Source organism: Symphalangus syndactylus, chromosome 6, assembly GCF_028878055.3.
Source record: "Symphalangus syndactylus isolate Jambi chromosome 6, NHGRI_mSymSyn1-v2.1_pri, whole genome shotgun sequence".
NCBI classification, from domain to species: domain Eukaryota; kingdom Metazoa; phylum Chordata; class Mammalia; order Primates; family Hylobatidae; genus Symphalangus; species Symphalangus syndactylus.
The window spans coordinates 46,683,219-46,697,195 of NC_072428.2; the positions used below are offsets into that span (position 1 = coordinate 46,683,219).

Genomic DNA, 13,977 nt, shown 5'->3' on the forward strand with positions numbered 1-13,977 from the left:
CTCCTGTACTCTTGGGATGATGCTGCCCTCTGTGTTTCCGGCTATTACTACAGCGTCCTCAGCCTGTATCACCAGGAACCTTGGTTCATTTATAGATGGGCGCTCCCTCCACTTTCTGCTTTAACTGAAACCTGGCTGAGGACATGGCATGAGGCCTTGCTAACTTCATCAAGATAGCCCACCTACCATGTGACAAGGAGGAAGATGGTCCGCATTCCCCGCCCTCACTGCCTCTTTCAGATCACCACTGTTCTTTGGGCTCCTTTCCTTGGCACTTCCCCTACATTCACTGAGGACTTTGGCCCCTGACTCACAGACTTCCCAGGAGAAATACTGTCATCATCCTGGGTGATTTGGTGTCCCTGTGGATAACACCTTCTATATCTTAATAAAGTCTCTAACCCCCTTGTCTCCAATGACCTTAGCCCTTCTTACTGCTCAGGCCACTCATCCCCTTGGTCACACTCTGAGCCTTGTCATCACCTAAAAGTAATACTCTGACAAAATCCGATTATCTAAATATAGGCACCTATTGTTACAGCTCCCCCTTCCTTATTTCATTACATCTGTGTCCCCTTAACCTTCCATCTTCTTCTTTTTTTTTTATGGTGAAAAGATATATATATATATCTATATATATATATTTAGAATTAGGCAGCTGGACTCAGTTTAGATGATCCCGATTTTCTTGGCAACATCCAAAGCATCGTAATCAGGAGCCAGTCGAACAGATGCCTTCTTCTCTCCATCAGGCCGAATCAGGGTGTTGACCTTGGCCACATCAATGTCATAGAGCTTCTTCACAGCCTGTTTAATCTGGTGCTTGTTGGCGTTAACATCCACAATGAACACAAGTGTGTTGTTGTCTTCTATCTTCTTCATGGCAGACTCAGTGGTCAGCGGAAACTTGATGATAGCATAGTGGTCAAGCTTGCTTCTCCTGGGAGCACTCTTCCGAGGATATTTGGGCTGTCTCCGGAGTCGCAGTGTCTTGGGCCGCTGGAAGATGGGTGACGTGTGGATCTTCTTTTTTTTGTGGCTGTGGACACCTTTCAACACTGCCTTCTTGGCCTTTAAAGCCTTCACTTTGGCTTTGGCTTTAGGAGGGGCAGGAGCTTCCCTCTTCACTTTCGGCACCGTCTTGTGAAAAGGCCTTCCATCTTCTTGACATCACGTAGTGCTGAGCAGTGTAGGGAAAGCTCCATTCCCCTGTAGATTGGCGCCAGGTTCTTCAACCCCCTGACATCTGGATTCTCTCTCTGCTACACCACTGAAGCCGCTAATGTCACCAGGGACTTCCTTGTTGCTAAACTACAGGGACCCCTTATCTTCTTAGTCCTCCAAGTCCTTATCTTTTTAGTCCTCTATGTTGATCACTTCTACATTCTTGAAATCCTCTTCTCCTGCGGCCATTAAATTGCCGGTCACCCATCATTTTCTTCTGACTCCTCAAATGCTTTTTCTCCTTCTTCTTCACTAATTCCTTTTCTTCCCATCAGCCCCATAAATGTTGCTGTTCCCAGAGCTCTGTCTTGGTTGACTTCTCCTTTCATTTTACAAATTTTTGGATTATCTCACTCATACCCAAGGTTTCAACAACCACCCAAATACCAATGATGTCCAAACCTAAATTTGGGGCCTTGATTGCTCGTTGGGTATTGCCACTAGCATGCCCTGCAGGGGCCTTAATCTCAGCATGTCCCAAATTGAACTTTCTATTCTCTACCCTAAACTCTGTGGGACATGACAGAATGTATGGCCAGGCGCAGTGGCTCATGCCTATAACATCAGCACTTTGGGAGGCTGAGGCGGGTGGATCACTTGAGGTCAGGAGTTCAAGACCAGCCTAGCCAACAAGGTTGAAACCCCATCTCTACTAAAAATACAAAAATCAGCTGGGCGTAGTGGCAGGCACCCATAATCCCAGCTACTCGGGAGGCTGAGGCAGGAGAATCGCTTGAACCCGGGAGGTGGAGGTTGCAGTGAGCTGAGATTATGCCACTGCATTCCAGCCTGGGTGAGAGCAAGACTCGATCTAAAAAAAAAAAAAAAGACAAAAAAAGACCAACAGATGTCACCTCCCTCCGGACAGAAAAGGAAATTTGAATAGTACTCATCATTACTAATTTAAGATGTATTAAAATGTCCCAAATATCCCTTTTATTCAGCAAGTTGATGAGTATAAAAATATTTATAATCCTATTTTCTCCTTCAAGTCCTGAGTTGCTCAACTGTGAATTCTCCTCCCACAGATGATTTCAGGAGGACCTGCTGTGCCTTGGCCATCGGCCCACCTTGTATTGGCCATAGACACGAATCATGGAGTAGAGAGCAATTGTCTTGTAAGTGGGTGCAATGTATTTGTTTGCATGTTTAGAAATGTATTTTGCTTTGATGCAGATATTAAGTATAGTATAAGAAGAGGCTGGCCAGGTGCAGTGACTCACACCTATAATCCCAGCACTTTGGGAGGCCAAGGCAGGTGAATCACATGAGGTCAGGAGTTCCAGACCAGCCTGGACAACATGGTGAAACCCCGTCTCTACTAAAAATACAAAAACTAGCTGGGCATGGTGGTGGGCGCCTGTAATCCCAGCTACTCAGGAGGCTAAGGCAGGAGAATCGCTTGAACCTGGCAGGCAGAAGTTGCAGTGAGCTGAGATCGTGCCACTGCACTCCAGCCTGGGTGACAGAGCGAGACTTTGTCTCAAAAATAAATAAATATATAAATAAAATTAAAGAATTAGCCAGGTGTGGTGGCAGGTGCCTGTAATCCTAGCTACTCAGGAGGCTGAGGCACGAGAATCACTTGAACCTGGGAGGCGGAGGTTGCAGTGAGCTAAGATCGCGCCACTAAACTCCAGCCTGGGTGACAGGGCCAGACTCCATATCAACCACAAAAAAAAAAAAAAAAAAAAAAAAGGCTGAGTCATGTGTAAAGCTGAAAACAGATATGAGACCCAGCATGTCCTCTGAAGACACTCCAGAAGGGTCTTATATCACCTTTTGAACTGTGGGCTCTTACCAGGCAGTTCCAGGTCTTATGTAAATGGACTGAGAATTTTCTAGAAAGTGAGACACTAGCTCTGGTAATGGAGCTTCCAAAACTGGCTAGGGGAAAAGCAGTCCCTATTGACACAGCGCCTCCTGGGTGCCACTGTGATTGAGGGATGCAAAGTAATCTGAGGTCTCAGGAGGAACAAAGTTTTGGATAACATTAATTTAACCTACTCAGTTTGTCATCTGTTTTCTTGGTGTGTGGTGCAAGACACAAAAACCTAACTAACTACTTTAAGAAGGAAAAGCGGGGGTTGAAGCTTGTTGGAAGGATAATTGAGTGTTTCAAGTAGCAATTAAACCAGAAGAATAAAAGGGAAACTCTGATTTGGGGCCTTGGTCAGATACAAATGGAACCAAGGATTCAGTGTCTAGTTCTCTGGTTTCCTCTGCATGCTGCCTTCAACTTTCCCCACGACTGCCTGAACTCCTCAGTGTGACTGAGTGACATTAGCTCCCTGGCCTCATTCACATCCCACCTGCCACTGGCAGAGAGGGACTGGTCTATTCTCACTCTGCTTTGCGAAAGGACTCTGGCCTGGCTTGGCTCAGAGGGAGACCCCCAAACTATTGGTGGTTGGGCTGTGAAGAGATCTGATGAGACCTCTTGATTCAAGTCTGTCCCTGGACCAATTAGCTATATGCCATGGGGACAGGGTCATATAGTACAGACCTGGTCATTGGGCACTCACTCTGTGTAACAAAGACAATTTCCAGGGTAGAAGGATGTGTAAGAATATTAGAATTTGGGGCCGGGCGCGGTGGCTCACGCCTGTAATCCCAGCAGTTTAGGAGGCCGAGGAGGGTGGATCACCTGAGGTCAGGAGTTCGAGACCAGCCTGGCCAACATAGTGAAACCCCGTCTGTACTAAAAAATACAAAAAATTAGCTGGGCGTGGTGGCAGGTGCCTATAATCCCAGCTACTCAGGAAACTGAGGCAGGAGATTCGCTTGAACCTGGGAGGCAGAGGTTGCAGTGAGCTAAGATCGCGCCACTGCACTCCAGGGCAACAAGAGCGAAACTCTGTCTCAAAAAAAAAAAAAAAGGAAAAGAATATTAGAATTTGGACTGCAATTAGAATATTAGAATTAGAATATGGGCAGCCACCCTAGTGGGGATTACTACATCATTGCTAAGTATTTTTTCATTTTTCTTGAGACAGAATCTCACTCTATCACCCAGGCTGGACAGCAGTGGCACGATGTTGGCTCACTGCAACCTCCACCTCCTGGGTTCAAGCGATACTCCTGCCTCAGCCTTCCGAGTAGCTGGGATTGCAGGAATGCGCCACCACATCCGGCTAATTTCTGTATTTTTAGTAGAAATGGGGTTTCGCCATGTTTCCCAGGCTGGTCTCAAACTCCTGGGCTCAAGCCATCTCCCTGCCTTGGCCTCCCAAAGTGCTGGGATTACAGGGGTGAGCCATCATGCCCAGCCGCTAAGTGTTTTTCAATTCTTTCCCACGACACAGTCAAATAGCCTTAGCACGTTGCCCACGATAATGAAGTCATGTGCCAAAACACATAAGAACATGGCTGAGCCCTCTCTCCTTGCTCTGTCAGTCCCTCAGGCCCCTGGGCTGTCCTCCATCTCCTGGCTTCCAAGGCCTCAGCCCCTCTCCCAGGCTGCTTGCAAAAGTGTCTACCCAGGCCGGGTGCGGTGGCTCACGCTTGTAATCCCAGCACTTTGGGAGGCCGAGGCGGACGGATCACGAGGTCAGGAGATCGAGACCACGGTGAAACCCCGTCTCTACTAAAAATACAAAAAAATTAGCCGGGCGTGGTAGCGGGCGCCTATAGTCCCAGCTACTCGGAGAGGCTGAGGCAAGAGAATGGCGTGAACCCGGGAGGTGGAGCTTGCAGTGAGCCGAGATTGCGCCACTGCACTCCAGCCTGGGCGACAGAGCGAGACTCCGTCTCAAAAAAAAAAAAAAGTGTCTACCCAAACCCTGCCCTCTGTGTTTGCTCCCTCTGAGTTGATCTCTTTTCTTATTATACCCAAAGGGAGAGCCTTGAAGTCTTCTGGAAGGGAAACATCTACAGATGTAAATCTGCATGTGCTCCATAAGAAGAATGGAGGTTGAGGAAGGGTTTCCTTCTAAGATCTGGTGCAGCTGGGCGTGGTGGCTCACGCCTGTAATCCCAGCACTTTGGGAAGCCAAGGCAGGCGGATCTCTTGAGCCCAGGAGTTCAAGATCAGCCTGGCCAATATGGCAAAACCTCGTCTCTACAAAAATACTAAAATTAACCGGGCACAGTAACTCTGGTAATCCCAGCTATTCAGGAGGCTGAGGCATGAGAATCGCTTGAACCCAGGAGGCAGAGGTTTCAGTGAGTCAAGACCGCACCACTGCACTCCAGCCTGGGTGACCAGAGTAAAACCCTGTCTCAAAAAAAAAAAAACCAAAAAACAAACAAACAAACGTGGTGCAGAAGAATAGGTGAGGGGAAGGGGTATTTGTGTTGCAGACTTCCCACATGGGTCTGGGTCCCTCCCCGGGTGAGGGTCTTTTCTGCCCCCCTAGATGTGTGAGCCAATGTGTGTCTGTGTGTGCGTGTGTGTATGTGCTCATGCATGAGCCTGTGTGACAGACCAACTGCATGCAACTGACAAGTGGGCAGCTGAGAGTGGGCAGTGATTGTCCCAGGCCCTTCCCACTCACTCCAGGTGCAAGCTGGGATCCAAGCCTTCTGCTTCTGGCTTGCAATTGAATTTGACATCTGCACTGGCCCTTGCTGCTCCCTAAGGTTTGAGCTCTTATACACCTTCTGGCCACTTTGGTTAGCATCTCCTCCTCTAGTTTCAGCTTTCACATTAAACCGCAAACCCAGCCTGTGGGAAAGTCCTCCAGTCAACCTCACACCAGCAACACTCTTGGGGCTCAGCAGCAAATATGCATACTACTTCCTGTCGGAGAGGGAGCTAGATTCTTCTGGGTCCTGTCTGGGCACCAAAGAGTAAGAAAGATAGAGAAGCAGCTGCTCTGCCAAAGGGGAAGAAATGCTCAGCTCCGAAGTACAGCTCTGCCCTCCACCACCAGCCTCCAGCTCTGTCTCTGCTGGGGCCGCTCAGCATTCGGGAACCAGGAGATAGGAAGGGACCTAAGGGGACCTGTGGGTGGTAATGCTCAAGACTCAGGCACAAGGGCCTGGGCACAGAGGAGGCAGCACCAGGAATACTGGGGACAGGAGGATGGTGCAGGGGACATGAGGGACAGTGCCTAGATCAAGCCTGCTGAAGGAGCAGACAGCAGAGCTGGTGTTGCAGCAAGAGCAGCTGCTCTGGGCCCTTGCCAGAAGAAGATGAGGCTCCTAAGAGGACAACATTGCAATGGTGACACAAGTCCTTCTCTTCTTTTCTTCCCAGAAAAGAATGTGACTCATTCCTTGATGGAAAAAGCCTAAGCTCTCTTATATACATTCCTTTCATTTGCTCATTCATCAATATTTTCAGCTTTTGTCTGAACAAGAATAAACAGAAATTCATATTTTTCAGAAGTTTGCTTATTGCAGAATTGAAACCCAGCAATGGAAAACATGAATCTGGCAGTGAAACTGGCTTCACTGGCAGTGAAACACACTATGCTCTTGCCACCCTGATAACCTGCACAGCTGCATTCCTCTGGGCCTTGTTCATGATGATGGATCCCGCTACCTGTGAAACCCTTCTACCTCATCCACTTGGCAAACTCTTACCCATCTTTCAAGCCCTAGATGAGGTGTCGCCTCTCCTGGGAACAGCAATACCCAGCTCTTTATCCCGTGGATTAATTGCTTATCATTTGGTCCCCATAGTGACCTATGCTTGCCATAAAAGAACATTATTTTATTGTATATGGTTAGTTGTTTCTGCCTAATACCTCCACTAAACTGTGTACAATGGAGAAGGAGGAAGGATTATCTTGTTTGTGTTTGTATCTGTGTCTAGCACTAGCTAGTAACTGCTCAGCATTCAGGTACCAGGAGAAAGAAGGGGACCTGGAGTTAACATTGCTCAAGTCTCAGGCACAGAGGCCTGGGCACAGAGGAGACAGCACTAGAACACTGGGAGCAGGAGGATGGCGCAGGAGACATGAGGGTGCAAGGACCAGCACAGTGCAAGTCCTTAAAGTAAATGTTGCTGCACATGGTGGCTCACACCTGCAATCCCAGCACTTTGGGAGGCCAAGGTGGGCAGATGGCTTGAGCTCAGGACTTTGAGACCAGCCTAGACAACAATCCCATTTCTACAAACAAACAAAAATTAGCTAAGCATGGTGACAGAAGCCTGTAGTCCCAGCTACTCGGGAGGCTGAGGTGTGAAGATGGCTTGAGCCTGAGAGATTGAGACTGCAGTGAGCCAAGATCGTGCCACTGCACTCCAGCCTGGGCAACAGAGTGAGACTCTGTCTCAAAAAATAAAAATAAAAATTAAAAAAAAATGTTGATTGAAAAAAATGAACCAAAAAATTGAATCAGCAAAGTAAACGTAAGTGCCATTTCCCTGTATGCTCTGGTCCCTTCAGTGTCGAAGCCAGGAATCTAATTGGGAAGCACGTGGTGGAGGCAGGTCCTCTGTTTTCTCCAGCTTCAGTATTTTGCTCCATCTTTTAACGAGGAAGCTTAAGGCTACGTGTGGTGGCTCGTGCCTGCAATTCCAGCACTTTGGGAGGCCGAGGCAGAGGATTGTTTGAGCCTAGGAGTTTGAGGCCAGCCAGGGCAACACAGCAAGACTCCATCTCTACAAAAAATTTTAAAATTAGCTAGTCATAGTGGTGCATGCCTGTAGTCCTAGCTAGCTACTCTGGAGGCTGAGGCAGGAGGATAACTTGAGCCTAGGAGTTCGAGGGTACAGTGAGCCGTGATTGTGCCACTGCACTCCAGTCTGAGTGACAGAGTGAGGCCCTATCTCCAAATAATAATAATAAAGACTGAGGAGCCTTGAAATACAAACTTTTCCCAATTTCAAATACAAATTTAAGACTCCTCATGGATTTTTTTTTTTTTTAGATGGAGTCTCACTCTGTCACCCAGGCTGGAGTGCAGTGGTGTGATCTCAGCTTACTGCAACCTCCACCTCCCAGGTTCAAGTGATTCTCCTGCCTTTGCCTCCTGAGTAGCTGGAATTACAGACATGCACCATCGTGCCCAGCTAATTTTTGCATTTTTGGTAGAGATGAGGTTTCACCACGTTGGTCAGGCTGGTCTCGAACTCATGACCTCGTGATCCACCCACCTTGGCCTCCCAAAGTGCTGGGATTACAGGCGTGAGCCACCGTGCCTGGCCCGCCTCATGAGCTTTTATCTCAATTTTCACTCCCCAAGAATAGATTGTTTGATACTCATAGCAATAGTGTGTGACAGGAAAACAAACTGCACATTTTATCGTCCAAATCACCTGGCTGCATAGGTCTCTTTAATAGTTAATGGAACTATGGGATGTCTAATCCTGTTCAACAGAAGTCAAGTTCTAGCAGTAAAATTCTTTCTGGAACTGCTGTGCCTGGTGCTTTGCACCAAGTAAGCCACTAGAAAATTAATGCTATAAGTACATGTAACGAGGAAAGTGAGGCAGGCCAGGAGGAAATGCTGCAGGGTCTGCTGCTATCACATGCCATTCTTGACAAAGCAGAAACCTCAACCAAAGAATGAACCCGGGGACCCTCAGATCTTTGCAATCCTCAGTCATGCTATTAGGGAAGGGGAATCAGAGTGACATCATTTTAAAATCAATTCCATCTTTTTTTTTTTTTTTTTGAGACAGAGTCTCACTCTGTCACCCAGAGTACAGTGGCACAATCTGGAGTGCAGTGGCACAATCTTGGCTCAATGCAACCTCCGCCTCCCGGGTTCAAGCGATTCTCCTGCCTCAGCCTCCTGAGTAGCTGGGATTACAGGCGTATGCCACCACGCCTGGCTAATTTTTGTATTTTTAGTAGCAATGAGGTTTCACCATGTTGGCCAGGCTGGTCTTGAACTCCTGACCTCAGGTGATCCACCCACCTTGGCCTTCCAAAATGCTAGGATTACAGGCGTGAGCCACCGTGCCTGGCCTAAACTCCATCTTAAAACTAGCCAAAGCACATTCCTTGCCACTCATGATCCATGATCATAAGCTGTTTACAGTTGAGGAAACAGCTTAAAGATACCTGCAAGGACATACTCCTACAACAACTAAAAGTCCAGATGTCTCAATACCCATAACAATATATGCTTTCAAGATAATTATAATGGCCAGATGCAGTGGCTCATGCCTGTAATCCCAGCATTTTGGGAGGCCAAGGAGGGAGGATTCCTTGAGCCCAGGAGTTTGAGACCAGCCTGGACAACATAGCAAGACCCCATCTCTAGGAAAGTAAAAAAAAATTAGCCAGGAATGGTGGTGTGCGCCTGTGGTCCCAGCTACTCAGGAGGCTGAGGTGGGAGGATCACTTGAGCCCGGGAGGTGAAGTTTGCAGTGAGCTGAGATTGTGCCACTGCATTTCAGCTGGGTGAGAGAGTGAGACCCTGTCCCCCCCAAAAAACAAAAACCCAAAATATAATTATAGTTATACTTTGACGTACTTACACACTAGAATGTCAAGGATAGCTTTCTTTAAATCAACAGAATAATAAATTTTGTGATGCTGTCAACCTACTCTCATGTAGACACATCTTAGCCTAGCTTTTATGTAGACAAGACCTCTATATAAAAAAAACTTAAAGGTGAAGTGTTCCTCCTCTTGCCTCAGCTCACTTCAACCTCCGCCTCCCAGGTTCAACCAATTCTCCTGTCTCAGCCTCCCAAGTAGCTGGGACTATAGGCGCATGCCACCACGCCCGGCTAATTTTTGTATTTTTTAGTAGAAACAGGGTTTCACCATATTGGTCAGGCTGGTCTCGAACTCCTGACCTCAGATGATCCACCCACCTCAGCCTCCCAAAGTGCTGGGATTACAGGCATGAGCCACCCCTCCCAGCCGACAGTAGCTTTCAATAAACTATCTCTTCTCACTGCACTCTGTGATTCACTTTGAATTCCTTCCCACACAAGATCTAAGAATGCTCTCTTGGGGTCTGGATCAAGACCCATTTTTCTGGCAACAATACAGTATCTAGATGATTTAACTCATGGCTTACAAGTTTAGAAAAATACGTTGCATTAGGCAAGCTCTTTTCATTTCAAGCAACTGACTCACCTTAAAATAGCTTAAGCCAAAAGAGGAATATGTATAGGTTCATGGAATCAAACCAAGATTGGCTTCAGGGACTCAGACGTTCTCAGATCTCGCCCTCCTCAGTTCTCAATTCTGCTTCTGTGTTGGTTCATTCACTTCACCTGCAAATCAGCTTTTGCTATGCAGCTTGGCTTCCTTATCTTTGCCAGCAACTGGAGCATCTGCAAGGTTCCAGGAGAAACTCCATTTGGTCCAGCCCAGATCATATAGGTGCTCCTGTATTCAAGGGAGTGGTGCCCATTATTAGAAATTTGTGGGGGGAGTAGAGGATGATTATTGGACAAATCTTTGCAAGCCAGGTGACTTGCTCAATTTCTATTGACTGCATATGTTAATAACTTTTTGTTTGTTTGTTTGTTTGTTTGTGTGTGTGTGTGTGTGTGTGTGTGTGTGTGACAGGGTCTTGCTCTGACATCCAGGCTGGAGTGCAGATCTCGGCTCACTGCAACTGCCGCCTCCTGGGCTCAGGTGATCCTCCCTCCTCAACCTCCCAAGTAGCTGAGACTACAGGTGCATGCCATCATGCCTGGCTAATTTTTGTATTTTTAGTAGAGATGGGGTTTCACTATGTTGCCCAAGCTAGTCTCGAACTCTTGAGCTCAAGAGTTTTTTTTAAGACGGAGTTTCGCTCTTATTGTCTAGGCTGGAGTGCAATGGCACGATCTCAGCTCACTGCAACCTCCGCCTCCCGGGTTCAAGCAATTCTGCCTCAGTCTCCACAGTAGATGGGCTTACAGGCATGCACCACCAAGCCCAGCTAATTTTGTATTTTTAGTAGAGACGGGGGTTTCTCCATGTTGGTCAGGCTGGTCTCAAACTCCTGACCTCAGGTGATCCGCTCACCTTGGCCTCCCAAAGTGCTGGAATTACAGGCGTGAGCCACGGTGCCTGGCCCCGGCCTCAAATATTTTTTAAAAGGAAAAAGGAGTGGGAAAGCTTCAGTAATCCCACCAGTCACATAAATAACAGCTGTTGTTGGCCTTCATTCTTTTAATGCTTTAACAACAATCCTATGTGTACAATTTTGTTTGCTGATTTTTTTCTTTATTATAACACATATATTTCTCTAATCATAAAAACTTCTTGAAACGCTGCTTTAAATATCTATATAGTATACTCTAAAGACTCACCCAGGCTGGAGTGCAGTGGCACATTCTCAGCTCACCGAAACCTACAGCTCCCGGGTTCAGGTGATTCTTCTGCCTCAGCCTCCCTGGTAGCTGGGATTACAGCACCTGCCACCACACCTGGCTAATTTTTGTATTTTTAGTAGAGGCGGGATTTCACCATGTTGGCCAGGCTGGTCTTGAACTCCTGACCTCAAATGATCCACCCATCTCGGCCTCCTAAAGTGCTGGGATTACAGGTGTGAGCCACCGTGCCTGTAAGACTTTTAACCACTTCATCCAGAAGGAAAGAAGGCAGCGGCAGCAGAGTGAGGAGGCATTCCTTCTGTACATGTGCCTCTGTCCTCAGGCCCCTGAGGCACTTTCAGTTCCTGGGCCACGATTCCAACTTCAGAGAGAGGGCATTAAACTGGAATTCCCCTCCCCATTTCCTTCACTTCCCAAAACTTGTCTCATTCACACTTATTCTTCCTCTGCTCCAGGCTCAGAGAACTTGCTACAAATTTGGCTAGTGGTTCAGCCAAACACTTTAGGTTTGAATCCTGATGCTGTAGCTTTGTAATTGGGGAAACATTTTGCCTGTCTAAAAACCATTTGTAAAATGGGGATTTTGTCACAGAGTTCTTATGAGGATTAAATGTCATTATGTATGTAAAACACTTAGCACGTAGATGATAAATAATACAAAAATCAGCAACACCCAGGTCAGGTGCGGTGGCTCGCACCTGTAATCCCAGCACTTTGGGAGGCCTAGTCGGGCAGATCACTTAAGCCCAGGAGTTTGAGACCAGCCTGGGCAATATGGCAAAACCCTGGCTCTACCAAAAATACACAAATTAGCCAGGCGTGGTGGTGTATACTTGTGTCGCCAGCTACTGGAAAGACTGAGGCAGGAAGATCATTTGAGCCTGGGAGGTCGAGACTGCGGTGACCGGAAATTGGGCCATTGTACTCCAGCCTGGGCTACAAAGTGAGACCCTATCTCAGCAAAACAAAACAAAACAAAACACCCCAGCAAAACCCAAAGAAGATTCCCCTCTAATTATAGCCCTCTCCTCCCTTCCCCTTCTCTTTCAGTCATGCTTCTTGCAAATGATCTGTGCTTGCTATCTCTATTCCCTCATCTCCCATTTACATCTCAGCCCATTGTAATCTGGCTGTTTCCCCTGTACTGACACTGCTCACCAAATATCTTCTAATGAACTCTAGATACCTTCACAGAGCTTTGAGTCATTGTTCAATCTTTTCTGTATTAGTCACAGTTAATCAATTTCTCCTTCAAAATTCTCTTGTTCTCTGTCAGATTCCATCCAGTTTTCCTAATTCTCAGCCTGCACCTTCTTACTCTCCTTTGCTGCCTGAACTCTGTCTTTTAAGTCAGGGGTCCTCAACCCCTGAATTAATGGCAAAACCCCCATGGTACCAGTTAGTGGCCTGTTAGGAACTGGGCCGCACAGCAGGAGGTGAGCAGCGGGCAAGCCAGAGAAGCTTCATCTGTATTTACAGCCACTCCCGATTGCTTGCATTATCACCTGAGTGCCACCTCCCATTAGATCAGCCGTGGCATTAGATTCTCATAGGAGCACGAACTCTATTGTGAACTGCACATGCGAGGGATCTAGGTTGCATGGTTCTTGTAAGAACCTAATCCCTGATGATGTGTCACTGTCTCTCATCACCCCAAGACGGGACCATCTAGTTGCAGGAAAACAAGGTCAGGGCTCCCACTGACTTACATTATGGTGAGTTGTATAATTATTTCATTACATATTATAATGTAATAATAATAGAAATAAAGTGCACAATAAATGTAATGTGCTTGAATCATCTAGAAACCATTCCCCTGCAAACCCCAACCCCAGTGAAAAAATTATCTTCCACAAAACCAGTCCCTGGTACCCAAAAGATTGGAGATCGCCTCTTTAATTAGTATTTGTCTTCAACTTTCATATGTCTAGAAAAAGCATGATTCTTTGCTGTGAGATCTGAGTTGGAATTCTGACTCTGCTACCTACTAAATTGATTTCCTAAATTATTTTACTCTCTTGAGGCTTCATACTCTCACCTGCAAAAAAGTTCCTCCTCTCCTGGATAGTCATCCTAAATTGAATTGTATACCAAACCTGTATTTCCAAGCCGGGTGCGGTGGCTCACGCCTGTAATCCCAGCCCTTTTGGAGGCCGATGAGGGCAGATCACAAGGTCAGGAGTTCGAGACAAGCCTGGCCAACATAGTGAAACCTTATCTCTACTAAAAATACAAAAATTAGCCGGGCATGGTGGCGGGTGCCTGTAGTCCCAGCTACTCGGGAGGCTGAGGCAGGAGAATCACTTGAACCTGGCAGGTGGAGGTTGTGGTGAGCCAAGATTGCGCCACTGCACTGGAGGCTGGGCAACAGATCAAGACTCCGTCTCAAAAACAAAAAAACAAAAACAAGCAAAAAAAACCCTGTATTTCCCATTGGCATAATGAATTAGTAAGCATAAATTGGAATTCCAGGCCTGGAAACCTATTTCATACCATAACTATGTCAAAAATCAGAAGAAATATATGCTCTTCAAAATGTTTATTAACCATATAAAACTAAACAATGTGAA

The 13,977-nt window shown here is 46.8% G+C and overlaps 1 protein-coding gene across 1 annotated transcript; it reads right to left on the minus strand.

The window, feature by feature from the left end:
- Positions 1–648: 648 nt before the first annotated feature.
- Positions 649–12,798, minus strand: LOC129485262 (large ribosomal subunit protein uL23-like). The gene is made up of 2 exons (XM_055284646.2): positions 12,726–12,798; positions 649–1,160 (listed from the first exon to the last, which is right to left on the minus strand). Exons 1-2 carry the CDS (start codon positions 12,796–12,798, stop codon positions 670–672), a joined length of 564 nt encoding a protein of 187 aa, XP_055140621.1. The 3' UTR covers positions 649–669.
- Between the last annotated feature and the right edge of the window lie 1,179 nt (positions 12,799–13,977).

What these genes read in the sequence shown, in the direction of transcription:
- LOC129485262 (XM_055284646.2), bottom strand. Translation starts at nt 12,798, where the DNA reads ATGGGGGTTTTGCCATTAATTCAGGGGTTGAGGACCCCTGACTTAAAA. An exon ending in AGTTCAGGCAGCAAAGGAGA is followed by an intron (nt 1,161 to 12,725) that starts GTAAGAAGGTGC and finishes GATGTCAAGAAG; the next exon opens with ATGGAAGGCCTTTTCACAAG.